This window comes from Lycium barbarum, chromosome 10, assembly GCF_019175385.1.
Source record: "Lycium barbarum isolate Lr01 chromosome 10, ASM1917538v2, whole genome shotgun sequence".
NCBI lineage: Eukaryota > Viridiplantae > Streptophyta > Magnoliopsida > Solanales > Solanaceae > Lycium > Lycium barbarum.
The window spans coordinates 12,286,970-12,301,629 of NC_083346.1; the positions used below are offsets into that span (position 1 = coordinate 12,286,970).

The following is a 14,660-nucleotide window of genomic DNA, read 5'->3' on the forward strand; positions in this document are numbered from 1 at the left end:
TGATATAGCAGGACATGTGAGATGTTGAAATTCAATAATCGAGTATAGAAAGTGACATTCTTTTCTAAACAAACTAAAAAGAAAATAGACAAATAAATTAAAATATGAAAAATGAATTATTTCAGTTTCCCAAGGTAACGTAACTTGGAAGTGAAGAATAACAAAGGAAAAAGAAGGCAAAAAGTAGAACACAAAAGAAGAAACATAGGCCTTGTCCACAATCCAATATTCTCTTCTTGTTCTCCCAAAGCTAAGGTCATCAAAGTTAAGACCAATGATGATATACAAGAAAATTAGATGAACATGGATAAAGCATAAAAGTTGTAAAAACCTTATTTACAGAAAAGCAACAACCTTCAAATTATTTACATTAACAGAGAAGTAGATTCAAAGCAACATCCATCAAAGCTTGTCCCCTTGATGTTTCACTTCTGTACAGATTACTATAACCAGCTAAACTGCTAAAGTAAAAATATAAAAAAAAATGAAAAGTAGAAAAGAACAAAAGGCAACCTCTCCTCCCTTTTGCTTTGAGTATCTGCCTCGTGAAAGAAATACACAAAAGGTACCAATGGTGCTTAAAGGACATTAAAGAAGAGCAAAGCAAAGCATTACAGTGATCATAGCATCAAGTGCTCCACTTTAACAGCAAAGCTGGACCAAGCTCAATGATTAATTTCTCAATCGTCAAGTGATTGTATCCGTATTTTAAAGAAACGATGACTGATAGTCAAATTGAATCATACAACCTTGTCAACAATTAACCTGAGCATTGAGGTTACTCGGTTTTGGTCGCTGCACCTAGAAAGCATGTCCAAGTAATGCATTGCGTCCTGAGGGAGGAGGCCTTCCATAAAGAAACGAAACAGATGTGAATGGGTCCCCTGCATGACATCCAGGCACTGGTCTAGGACTTTATCCTGTTGCGCTTTACTCAATTCGGTTGCCTCCATCAGTGGCAGTAGATTCTTCTCCTCCTCTTCAAAGTGTTTCTTGCTATGCTCCTTCATTAGATATAAAGTAGTAGTGTTATTAAAAGATAGTTCAGACACATTCGGTGGAATAATATATACGAATCCTGAAAGTGATATACAGAATGCAGAATGTATGTATGTACCTTTAAGGTTTTGAGTCGAGTAGAGAGGTTGCAAAGGGACTCTTGGTAGGCAGGATGACCTGAATCAAGAACTCCTATAGATTTGATATCTTCTTTAATACCATTCATCATAGGAAGGTCCCTTGCATGCTCCTCATTTGCAGCTTTAGACAATCCTGAATTATAGCCCATGTAAGGTCAATATATTGCAGCAAAACAAAATATTAACAGATCATATGCATCTGAGAAGATATTTAAGTTGCACAAACTAAGTATGAACTTAAAGTAGGCAGGATTCTTGTATCACTCAACAGTCACTACCTATCTCGGAAATCTTGGCAGTTCAACACCATCGATCCCCAATAATTCAAGAGAACGATAACCTTATGATGTGTGTTTGGCAGAATCTGCCGCACTTACACAACTTTTCCCATTTTCAAACTTCTTATTCAAGTTCTCGGAAATCTTAGCAGTTCAACACCATCTATCCCCAATAATTCAAGAGAACGATAACCTTATGATGTGTGTTTGGCAGAATCTGCCGCACTTACACAACTTTTCCCATTTTCAAACTTCTTATTCAAGTTCTCATACCTATAAATATCCAATTAGTCGTTTCATTTCTTCAAAACAATATACATACTGTTGTCAATGTAGTTAATTATGCAAAACTTGCATAGAAACAATAACCTCAGCGTGATAAACAAATGTAAAACATAGATATTTTTCCCCGTCTCGTATTTGAGCAACCATATTACCAAAAGAAAGTCAATCAATCTTGTAATTTCTAACTTTAGAGCACCAGCTCAAATAACATTAGTATAACTTATCAATAAGATGTTAAGATAACAAGTATGAGCCCTGTTGGTATTTAAGTGGAGAAGGGCAAAGTGGCCGGGTCAATATCCCTAAGCTTCAAAAGGTTGCGGTTGGTCCTAACAGTTGGACCAAGACAGATTTCTTGCTCATAAAAAAATACATCTTAACAGATAGAGATAAGCATAAGAGCATTTTCCCTATTCATGCTTGATTTAGACTCTTATTAATGGAACTAAAAAGTAAGTTTTAGTTGTCTAAAGACTCTAAAATGCTCAGCAATTTGATGACAAGGGTAAAGATTACAACAACAACAAACCCAGTGTAATTCCACACGTGTGGCCTGGGAGAGTAGTGTGTACGCAGACACCCTACCTTGACAAGGGAAAGGGTCTGATTCCGAGTACTCAAAGAACAATGAAAAAGAGGCAGTAGCAAGAAACAATAACGAGATAATAAGATAATTGAGGCTAAAGAAACAACAGGTAATAATAGACCTACAAAAATAAGAAAATACAAGAGTAAAACTAATACACCGAGAACAAATTCTCCAAATAATGAAGTTACCTCTATCAGCCTTTTCCAAGATTTGAAACACAACTCTCTCTTCCATTTGAGCATGTTCAAGCATCAACTCAAACAACTGTGAATAACCCCTAGCAAATTTCCTCACCTCCATACGTGGGGTCCCCATAGCCGGATCACCACGCGCCTTCCCTCCACGCGCTGCCAAATCCTCAGCCCACCTCCCCATTCTCTCCAAATGCCACGTCATACTCCTATGTTGCAATATCACTAACCAGACAATAAACGGCGTCGTTTCATCATAACACCCACCCGTTAACACTTTCGGGTCGGGAAACTTAACGTCCAAGTAACGGAGCACGTCATTAACGGACCCTGTAACGGTGTCGGATTTGTACTGCAGTAACGGTGACTGGTGAATAATGGAGGGAGTAAAATTGACGGTAACGGGCTTGTAAAGAAGAGCACATCGAATGTAATAAGTTGGAATACTATTTGGATGACCGTAAAGTTTGACGGACGGATGTTTCTTTAGCATGTCGGCCGGTGCAATCTCGACCCGACCCGACTTTCTCGACCCGAAACAATTACCCATTACCCAAATCGAAATGTAACAACAAAAAAAAAAATCTGGGTTTTGGAAATTAATGATTCTTTTCTTTGAATATGGGTAATGAACCAAAATTTTCCTGGAAAATTAGAATCTTGAACACGTGAGGAAGAGTTTAATGGAAGAAATGACAATTATTTATGAAAAAAAATCTATGGGTTTTTGGAATTAAGCAATATTATTGAAAAAAAAATGTGGGTTTTTCTTGGTTTTTGGAAATTAACCGAGATTCTTTTCTTGAATGTGGCTGATGAAAAGAATTTTTCCGGGCAAACAGAGAATCTGGAACACGAGAGGAAGAGTTCAATGGAAGAAATGACAAAAAAAATATGGGTTTTTGGAATAAAGCAATATTTTATTTTGGGTAAGGACTAAATGAAGAAAGAAAGAAAGAGATTTTTGAGGAGTTGAGGACGAGTTCAATGGAAGAAATAGGCAAAGTGCTTAACAGAACAGAAAAGGACAAGGCATAACAAATCTTGATAGTGAACACAATATGTTTTATATTGGAAAGCAAGTGAAAGGATCTAATCTTTAGATTAGTAAGAAATGGGTTGCAAATGGTATAGGGGAGTGTGAAGAAGACAACTAGACGTGCATAGTAAAGGGGGGAAATGCGTATTGATAGTGAATTTTCTTTGAGTGTTTAGCTTTGGGGATGTGTGCTTTGTGCAGGGTATATTATTTATATTATAATATGTAATGTAATTGATGAATGGGAGCTTGATGAGGAAGATAGATAGACAGATAGAGTTATACAACGAGAAATTAGGTGCCAATTGGAAAGACGCTCCCTTGGGACCGGACGGCTTTGTTTTGTTTGGTCATTGGGCTTAACGTCTTTTATTTTGATTTACTCATTGTTAATCTAACTGATTTCCTTTAATTATTATGGAGAATATTTCATAAATAGCTATAATAGTTACGAAACGTAGTTACCGTATCAGAGAAAGAGCTTAGGCAGGCAAGTATAAGCTCAACTGTATTTGACAGCTCCAGACATACTGTATCAATTGAAAATGCCGTGAAAGAGTTGTATCAATACATATTGTATCAGCACCGATAGCTATGTCTGTCAAGTATAATAGCTACATTTTGTAATTTTTTAAAATTATAACTATGTTTCGTAAATACAGTCTAAATATTTATAACGTCCGCCTATTTTTTCAATTATTATACACAATGAGTCTGTTTCACGCTGTGGAAAAGAAAAAGTCTGTCTCATGCTGAGTAAATTATATTACTAGTCCGATAACTTCTTATAATATCAGTGGATATGACGTCAATCCAAGCTTAATTGTCAATAAGCAGCTCAACTTTTTAACTTGTATCACTAATTTTTCAGTATTCAGATTTATTTATATGAAAGTTTTTTTTTTCCTTAAAGAATGATTTTTTCTCATTAGGTGTTCGATATTTATTTTAGCGCTCCTGTTAATTCAAATTTATGTCACATAAAAATTTTGACCAATCGAACATGAAAAAATTTAAAAACATTTTTTAAGGCACTAACTTTCTTTTTTGATCCTTGAATAGCATTTTCTTTCACTGAAGAATGATCAGATGCTTTAACATAGGTGGATGTAGGGCACATAAAAAATAGATCCAGGTGCTCCGGATTTAAGAGATTCTTCTCCTTGATTATATTTCATCTCTTCAACAAGTTTAGTAATGAGCATAACGATCTTATTATTCTGATGAAGAGAAGAAGCTATAATTAACTTTTTGGGAAATTTCCAAACGGACAATTTCTTATGTTTTCCGTACCGAACACACCCTAGTTAAATATCATTATCTTCTGGCTCCATCTAATGAAACGAATTTATGAATACGTTAAATACAAAAAAGATTTGAAAATGAGGCTATTAACATCCATGCTAATCTTTTAAGCATTATTTTGGACCACACCGTAGGTGTCTTTGAAGTATAACATTTTAATTTCTGTCCACATCATAAAAAATAAAAATAAAAATAGTAGAAGAAAGAATTGGTATATCGTTTTCAAAATGTAATTTGATGAATGATGCATAAGAGTGACAAATTCCTGAAAACGAATGAAACTTTGTAATTAGAAACAGATGGCAAAAAAGAACAAAAAATGGAAATACTACAACAACAACATACCCAGTATAATCTCATCAGGTGGGATCTGGGAGTAGAGTGTACGGCTACCTATTATTATTGAGGTCTTTGCATTTGTTCTTGGGCTGAGGATCTACATGAAACAGAAAGTTTTGAAGTCGTGTTCCTAACCACATTACTAGTAAGTGTTAATTTGGTGAGTTAGTTAAGAAATGATTATGATGTGTAATGAAAGAATGTTGATTACGCATCCTTCTTCCAATTGATCATGGCAATATGGATTATGGCTCTTAATGATTTGTTCCTTTCAAGAATTGGTTTCCAACTCAATGATAGAGTTCTTCATAACTATATTCTGCAAAGTGAAAAGGTATATTTGCACCATTTATGTGACGATAAGGATATATATACATCATTTTTAACGAAGAATATAACTGCTCTCAATCGCAAAGTTAAAGAGTATATTTACACCTTTGCCCTATTTTATTTGATCATTCTTTCTTCATTCGTTTACGTGAAGTATGAACCTCCAGTTTTACAGGGGAGGAAATGTTCAAAGTTATCTCTATAGCATTCAAATTGTCTAATTATATCATCTGTTATGTTTTTGGTCCAATCTAACCATTATATTAGGGGTAAGGGTTAAAAATATACCTCAAGTATCACTTCTTTTTTTTTTTTTTAGTTTTTTACCTGAAATATTAGGTGTGAGAGTTTCCTATCTAAACTATCACGAACTAGTTTGCAAAACACACCTCAATTATCACTTGTGCATTTTTCCTACCTGAACTATCATCAACTAGTTTACAAAATGCACCTCAACTATCAGTTTGGAGGTGTGTTTCGAAAACTAGTTAGTGATAGTTCAGGTAGAAAACTCTCACAATTGATAGTTGAGGTGTGTTTTGCAAACTAATTAGTGATAGTTTAGGTAGGAAACTCTCACACCTTATAGTTTAAGTAGGAAACTTAAGAAAAAAAAAGTTATAATTGAGGTGTGTTTTTGTTCATTATCTCTTATATTGACGACAAAACAGCAGCACAAATTTATTGAACAAGTTGCTTCGTCAAAGGTTTTGGTGGCTATTGTTAATTGTTGATGTCATTTGTTAATAATGGGAAATACAAACCTGGCAAATTATATATATATATATATATATATATATATATATATATATATATATATATATATATATATATATATATATATATATATATATATATTCTCCCAGATCTTCGATCTAGGCGATACTAACTAATTGGTATTTACTATTTACGCTTAATTATAATTATATGTTTAAATTAGCTTCAGTGTTTGCTAGAGTTTGTTTTAGTATGTTTAGAAATTAAATCGTATATAAGTAGAAATTATTACAAAGTCCTCTATTATAAAATACTGGATATTGGAACGAAATGAATTAATGAACCCAAATGAAATAACATGGCTAATCAGAATTGTCAACTATCTTTCAATTAAGATGGAATTGTTATAAAACTATATAATCTATATATAATATAAAGCTAGGCATAGACAAGGTAATGTGGCACCTTTCTATGACCTCCATTCCTATTTATCTTTTTTCTCATTTTTTTGGCTTTTTCTCTATTTTTCCATATTTTTCTTCAAACTCACTCATTTTATCCATTCAATGTTGAATAGTTTATTTCATATTGATTAGGTCTTAAAAGCTCTTCAACAACCCTCATCAGCACGTCCCTTTGCTTTCTCATTGTATTTTTACCTTTCTCCATATTTTGCTCAATTATTGTATTTAAAAGCCACAATATGTCTACTGATATCCCTGCCTGTTTTTTACGTAATAAAGTCAATGGTAATTGTTTGTTTTCATTAGCCTTCCCTAATAAAATCTGTAACCGTTTCCCTTTCTTGGTCTACAAAGCACAGAAGCATTCTTCCATTTTGGTTATTGAGGTTCATCCATTATGTAAGTATAGAAAAAGAAGGTTGCCAGCAGGATCCTTCTCTTCCAATTAAATCATGAATAAGATAGAGTAGCTCAATGTTAATTTTTCTTCCAGCGGTATAGGGGACTAATACTCTTTATTTTCAGGTGTATTTTATTATAATTTTTATGTTCTATTTTGTTTGATGCGTTGGTTCGGTTTGTTTTATCTTGGATCTATATGTTATGTTTGGTGCTATTGCGAATCCAAGATTGCTCTATCTGATAGTGGTTGGCATCTATATGTTGTACCGTTTAGTTGGTGGGATAAGGATAATAATCTGAGAATAATATGTGAGATTATTTATTCCCAATTTGATAATGGGTATTAACTTGATCCCTGGATTATTTTATTCCACGATTTGTACTAAAATGGTGAAAGTACTATCCCATATATAAGGTGGGATAAAATCTCATGGGATATCCTTGCTTATTCCATCTGACATACCAAACGACCCAAAGTCTTTATGATTCTTGCGTCAAACATGGAGGACCTCAAAAGATTTGGTAGTTTTGAGATGAGGAAAAAAAAGAGCCCGAGAACTACAATAAATCTATTAAATATGCTTGCTTTCTTCTTTCGTATATCATTATTAATTAGACATATTTGATCTTTTTTGTTAATTACGTCCTACTTTTAGTTGTTGTTACGGTAATGATATACTTGAATTTTCTAAATTAGTATTTCGAGATTTTATATTACATATTTGGTCCATTGACTATATGTTGTTTTGGTGTATTGAAAAATTATGAGCAAGGAAGAGATGATCGAGAAAATGGTGCTCTTTGTTGCTGCACCATTCCTATTTTTGGACTATGAGAGGATATAAAATATTGCTTTTTTATCTTTCTAGAAAAAAAGTAGTGATTTGTACCCTATTTCCTTATTTCAATAACGACTGATAGTGGGTTTTGCAGGGTGAGTTATGAGAGAAATAGTGGTTGAAGCTATATTCTTAGAAGTTTTTATTAGTACAATAATTACATTTTTTTTTATCTTCTACAGTTGTTTCTTACTGTTTTTTCGTTTCTTAAATAGGAGTAAATTTATAGCACTCGATTATACAACACTTTTCTGTTTAATATAAAGTGTATGATTAATAGTATTTTTTCAAAATTTCAGTTTTGAACTATTTTTAATTATTAATTAGTGAAGTATGCATATATTTGAGATTTTTATTAGTAAAGTACTTACATTTTGGAAAAAAAAAAGTTATTATCTTTAACAGTTGTTTCTTACTTTTTTTCGTTTCTTAAATAGGAGTAAATTTACAGTACTACTCTATTATACACCACTTTTCTGTTTAATATAAAGTGTATGATTAGTATTATTTTTTCAAAATTTCAGTTTGGAACTATTTTTAATTATTAATTAGTGAACTATGCATATATTTGAGATTTTAAATTTAAATAATTTTTGTATCATCTTATAACATTAAGAAATGAAAAGAAAATATTTTTTGGATAATTTTTTCCTATAACAGCCGAATAATATTTAAATGACAAATGTTGTTATAGGTATATAACAACCAATTGTTATAAAAGTCAAAAAATCAGAACAACCGAAACTTTTATAGAATGACCTAACTGTAGATGATTGATTAAGAAATACACATTACCTTTACAATATAATCCATTTATAAAGGGCAGTTCTACCTTTTCTATCTATATTATAATTAGTAAAATATTGATGTATTCTATGACCGCGCGAAGCGCGGATTAATTTCCTAGTTGGAAATAAACAAGAGAAGCAAACTAATAACTTTGTAGAAAGAAGGGAGAGATTATATTTCACTTCTTGTTGATATCTCAAATTGAGAACTTAACCATCTATTTATAGAGATGGTAAATCTCTTGATGAAGTCATCAATGACAACACTAAGAATTAAAATCAAACTTGTGTTGCTTCATTTTCTTCATTTCATACATGCCACCAAATGTACATGTACCTTGCCACCAAATGTACATGTACCTATTCTTATTTAAGACATGTGAAAAACCTAGGCTATATGGACATTCATATATATTTTACAACACTCCCCCTTGGATGTCCATTGATAGATAATATGCCTCGTTAAAACCTTACTAGAAAAAACCCAGTGGGAAAAATTCTAGTGAAGAAAAAAGAGTACATATTTCTAATAATATACATTTTGGTTGCCTCATTAAAAACCTTACAAGAAAAACCCAGTGGGACAAAACCTTGTATGGAAAAAAGAGTACAACATGTATTAACTCCCCCTGATGAGAACTTCAGTCCAAATATTTGAATCTTCGCATTCCAATCTTGTGCACCATCTTCTCGAAAGTTGCGGTTGGTAGAGACTTGGTGAACAAATCAGCCATATTATCACTTGAACGAATCTGTTGCACGTTGATATCACCATTCTTTTGGAGCTCGTGTGTGAAGAACAACTTTGGTGAAATGTGCTTTGTCCTATCTCCTTTTATGAATCCTCCTTTCAATTGGGCAATGCATGCTGCATTATCTTCATATAAGATTGTGGGTATTTTATCACATTTCAAACCACACTTTTCTCGAATGAGATGTATCATTGACCTCAGCCACACAACTTCACGGCTCGCTTCATGAATAGCTATTATCTCAGCATGATTTGATGAGGTAGCCACAATAGACTGCTTTGTAGATCACCAAGATATGGCAGCGCCCCCACAAATAAATACATAGCCTGTTTGAGATCTAGCTTTGTGTGGGTCAGATAAATATCCTGCATCGGCATAACCAACAAGATTGGGACTGCAATTGCTAGAATAAAATAAGCCCAAATCGATAGTCCCCTTTAGATACCTCAATATGTGTTTAATTCTGTTCCAGTGTCTCCTTGTAGGAGCACAACTATGTCTCGCTAACACATTAACTGAAAATGTTATGTCAGGCCTTGTGGTATTGGCAGGATACATTAGTGCACCAATTGCACTAAGATATGGTACTTCTGGACCAAGAATTTCCTCATTCTTTTCTTGAGGTCGGAATGGATCTTTATTCGCATCAAGTGATCAAACAACCATCGGAGTACTTAATGGACGTGCTTCATCCATATAAAATCGTTTCAACACTTTCTCTGTATAGGCAGATTGATGGACAAAGATGCCATTTGTCAAATGTTCAATTTGCAAACCAAGGCATAAATTTGTCTTTCCAAGATCTTTCATCTCAAATTCCTTCTTTAAATAATCAATTGCCTTTTTGAGCTCTGCAGGAGTTCCAATAAGGTTTATGTCGTCAACATATACAGCAAGTACAACAAACTCCGATATTACTTTCTTTATAAAAACACATGGGCAAATTGCATCATTTGTATAGCCTTCCTTTAACAAATATTCACTAAGGCGGTTATACCACATGCGCCCGGATTGCTTCAAACCATACAATGATCTTTGTAATCTGATTGAATACATTTCCCGAGACTTTGAACTACATGCTTCAGGCATCTTAAATCCTTCAGGGATTTTCATGTATATTTCATTTTCAAGTGATCCATATAGATAGGCTGTAACCACATCCATCAAATGCATCTCAAGTCTCTCATGGACAACGAAACTAATGAGATAACGTAATGTTATTGCATCCATAACTGGGGAGTATGTCTCTTCATAATCAACACCAGGCCTTTGTGAAAATCCTTATGCAACAAGGCGTGCCTTATATCTTTGTATCTCATTTTTCTCATTTCTTTTTCGCACAAAAACCCATTTATAGCCAACGGGTTTAATGCCATTAGGTGTTTGGACTATAGGTCCAAAAACTTCCCGTTTGGTAAGTGAGTTTAACTCTGATTGAATTGCCTCTTGCCACTTTGGCCAATCACGTCTTTCTTGGCATTCTTTAACAGATTGGGGTTCAAGATCCTCACTATCTTGCATAATTCTTGTTGCAACATTATAGGCAAAGACATAATTCACATTTATTTCCAATCTATTCAAATTAGTCCCAACATTAATTGGATTAATTGATATTTCCTCATTTTCTTGAGTCTCAGTCTCATTGATTTCTTCAAGAATATCACTATTGCTCAAATCTCGAATTTCTTTGTGAGGTTCTTTCGTAGTGTCATCTTGACCATTTGTTTTTTTTTTCTAGGATTTCGATCCTTAGAACTCAATGGTCTACCACGCTTCTGGCGTAATTTGGACTCATTTGCTATGACACTAGTAGATGGTCCTACAGGGACATCAATCCGAATCGGGACATTCTCTGCAGGGATATGTGATTTGGTAATCCTTTTCAAATCTGTAAATGCGTCTGACATTTGATTTGCTATTTTCTGCAAGTGAATAATCTTTTGAACCTCTTGCTCACAAATAGAAGTACGTGGATCAAGATGAGACAATGATGAATTATTCCACAAAATTTTTCTTTTTATTTCATTATTCTCTCCCCCTAATTTTGGGAAAATTATCTCATGAAATTGACAATCTGCAAATCGAGCAGTGAACAAATCTCCGGTTAATGGTTCAAGGTAGCGAATAATGGAGGGCGATTCAAACCCAACATATATTCCTAATCTTCTTTGGGGACCCATCTTGGTGCGATGTGGTGGTGCTACAGGCACATATACGGCACATCCAAAAATTTTTAGATGGGATATATTAGGTTCTTGACCCAAAACCAATTGCAACGGAGAAAATTTATGATAGTTTGTCGGTCTGAGACGAACAAGTGTTGTTGCATGCAAAATAGCGTGACCCCAAACAGTCGTGGGCAACCTCATTTTCATGAGTAATGGTCTTGCAATCAATTGCAGACGTTTAATTAATGACTCTGCAAGGCCATTTTGAGTGTGAACATGAGCTACAGTTTGTTCAACTCTTATCCCAATTGATAAACAATAATCATTAAATGCTTGGGATGAAAACTCTGCAGCATTATCAAGGCGAATAGACTTTATCGGATTATCAGGAAATTGTGCCCGTATTCGAATTATTTGTGCCAATAATTTCGCAAACGTCAGGTTGCGAGATGACAGTAGGCACACATGAGACCATCTAGAAGAAGCATCTATTAGGACCATAAAATATCTAAATGACCCACTAGGGGGGTGAATTGGTCCACAAATATCCCCATGTATACGTTCCAAAAATTCAGGGGATTCAAACTCAACCTTTGTAGGTGATGGCCTAATAATTAACTTGCCTTGATAACAAGAAGGGCAAGAAAATTCATTGTTTAAAAGAATCTTCAGGTTCTTTAATGGGTGCCCATTTGAATTTTCTATAATTCGTCTCATCATTATAGATCCAGGGTGTCCCAATCGATCATGCCAAAGTACAAACGTATTGGAGTCAGTAAACTTCTGGTTTACGACAGAGTGTGCCTCAATTACACCAATTTTTGTCCAATATAAGCCAGAAGACAAAGCAGGAAACTTTTCTATAACAACTTTCTGGCCAGAGACATCCTTGGTGATACCAATATATTCAAGATTCATCTCATCCATTGTTTTAATATGGTATCCATTTTGACGGATATCTTTAAAACTTAATAAATTCCTTCTGGACTTAGGAGAGAACATGGCATTGCTTATAATGAGTTTTGTTCCCTTAGGCAAAATTATGACGGCTCTTTCGGAGCCTTCAATCAAACTAGTACTACCAGATATGGTATTAGCATTTGCCTTACCCATAAGTAAATGAGTAAAATATTTCTTGTCTTTGAATATCGTGTGTGTAGTAGCAGAATCAATCAAACAAATGTCTTCATAATTGGATTTTAATCCAAACTTGCTTTGACAATAATCCATATCTTCAAGTGAAATTACACAAAATTAAATGAATACCCATTAAATATTAACACTTATACACATATAAAGTCAAGGAGGTTAGATAATGCTAAATAGTTTCACGTATTTTATCCGGTAAAATGAAGTATACCAAGAGACATGAATTAAATATGTAACTGTAAAAATGAAATAGCATAACACTGCAATTTTTACCACTAGATTTGATAAACCAATTTCCATCTTTCCAGTTCGCTCTTTAGTAGTATATTAATTCTATTATACTTCAAGTATAAAGTGTAGTGATTAAAAGAATGTAAAGTGTATATAAAATGAAAAATCTTGTCGGCCAGAGGAATAGAAGAAGTAACAAGATATAGATAATTCAAACTCCATTGAATTGGTGTCATAAGTTTATAAATCTCCCAAAATACTCACTGAGCCTTTATAATTAGTAAGCAGAGGATACTAATATCAATATTAAAATATTATTTAATCAAGACAAACCAGTTTTTTTTTTTTTTAAATATTAATAACTAACTATAACAAACTGACTAAATCTAGACTAATTAAAAATAGTACTCATGTAAACAACTACTGTCACATGGTCTTTTATTCATCAACTATTACGACTAGTAAAAATTAAAATAAACAACTTAATCATCTCTAACCACAGAACCATCACCAATCAAGTGATCTATCTTTCGTTCATGGTGCTCAAAGAAATCTGCTACATCCAAGTGTGTGATGTCAATTTGATTTTCAGAGATAAAATTAGCCTCGGGATATTTCTCTTTTCTTTTAATTGATGCTTGATAAAGCTCAACCAAGTGCTTTGCCGTACGACAGGTACGTGCCCAGTGTCCAATTCCACCACATCGATAGCATTTATTTTCTGAGCCACGTGCTTCTGGCATTTCATGCCTATCATCATTCTTTTTCCCCTTTTGGTGGTGATTTTTCTTTGAAGAGTGATTAACACCAGGAAAATAATTTCTTCTTTGACCATTATCACGACCACGACCACGATCACGACTATTATCACGACCACGACTATTGTCATGACCACGACCGGGGCCACGACCTTTTCCACGCCTGGAGTAGTGGGCATACACCTCATTCACTTCCGGGAGTGGTGCAGTGCCAGTAGGTCGATTCTCGTGATTTTTCATCAGCAAATCATTATTTTGTTCAGCCACAAGAAGATGGGCAATCAAATCACAATACTTTGTGAAACCTTTCTCTCGATATTGCTGCTGCAGGAGCACATTTGAGGCATGAAAAGTGGAGAACGTCTTTTCCAGTTTATCAGAATCACTAATCTTTTCTCCACATAGTGTCAATATAGAAGTAATTCTGAACATCTCAGAGTTATACTTCATAACTGATTTGAAATCTTGTAGCCTTAAATTGATCCATTCGTATCGTGCTTTTGGGAGGAAGACCATCTTCAGGTGGTCATACCTTTCTTTCAAGTTTTTCCATAAAACGAGTGGATCCTTAATAGTAAGATATTCAATTTTCAGGTCCTCATCAAGATGATGACGCAAGAATATCATAGCCTTGGCATTTTCTTGGTTGGATGCTTTATTATTTTCTTTAATGGTGTCTCCAAGACCCATAGCATCAAGATGGATTTCAGCATCTAGCACCCATGATAGGTAGTTCTTGCGTGAAATATCAAGGGCAACGAACTCGAGTTTTGTAAGGTTAGCCATAAAATAGAGAGAATAAAAATAGTACCTTAACCTTCAAAAATTCCTTGAAACGGTAGAGTCTCGTGCTGATAACGTGTTATAAAACTATATAATTGGAAATAAACAAGAGAA

At 34.0% G+C, this 14,660-nt stretch overlaps 1 protein-coding gene across 1 annotated transcript; it reads right to left on the reverse strand.

Annotated features, from left to right (window-relative positions):
* Positions 1-332: 332 nt before the first annotated feature.
* Positions 333-3,871, reverse strand: LOC132613768 (uncharacterized). Its single transcript, XM_060327986.1, has 3 exons — positions 2,480-3,871; positions 1,118-1,272; positions 333-1,004 (listed from the first exon to the last, which is right to left on the reverse strand). Exons 1-3 carry the CDS (start codon positions 3,030-3,032, stop codon positions 741-743), a joined length of 972 nt encoding a protein of 323 aa, XP_060183969.1. The 5' UTR covers positions 3,033-3,871; the 3' UTR covers positions 333-740.
* Between the last annotated feature and the right edge of the window lie 10,789 nt (positions 3,872-14,660).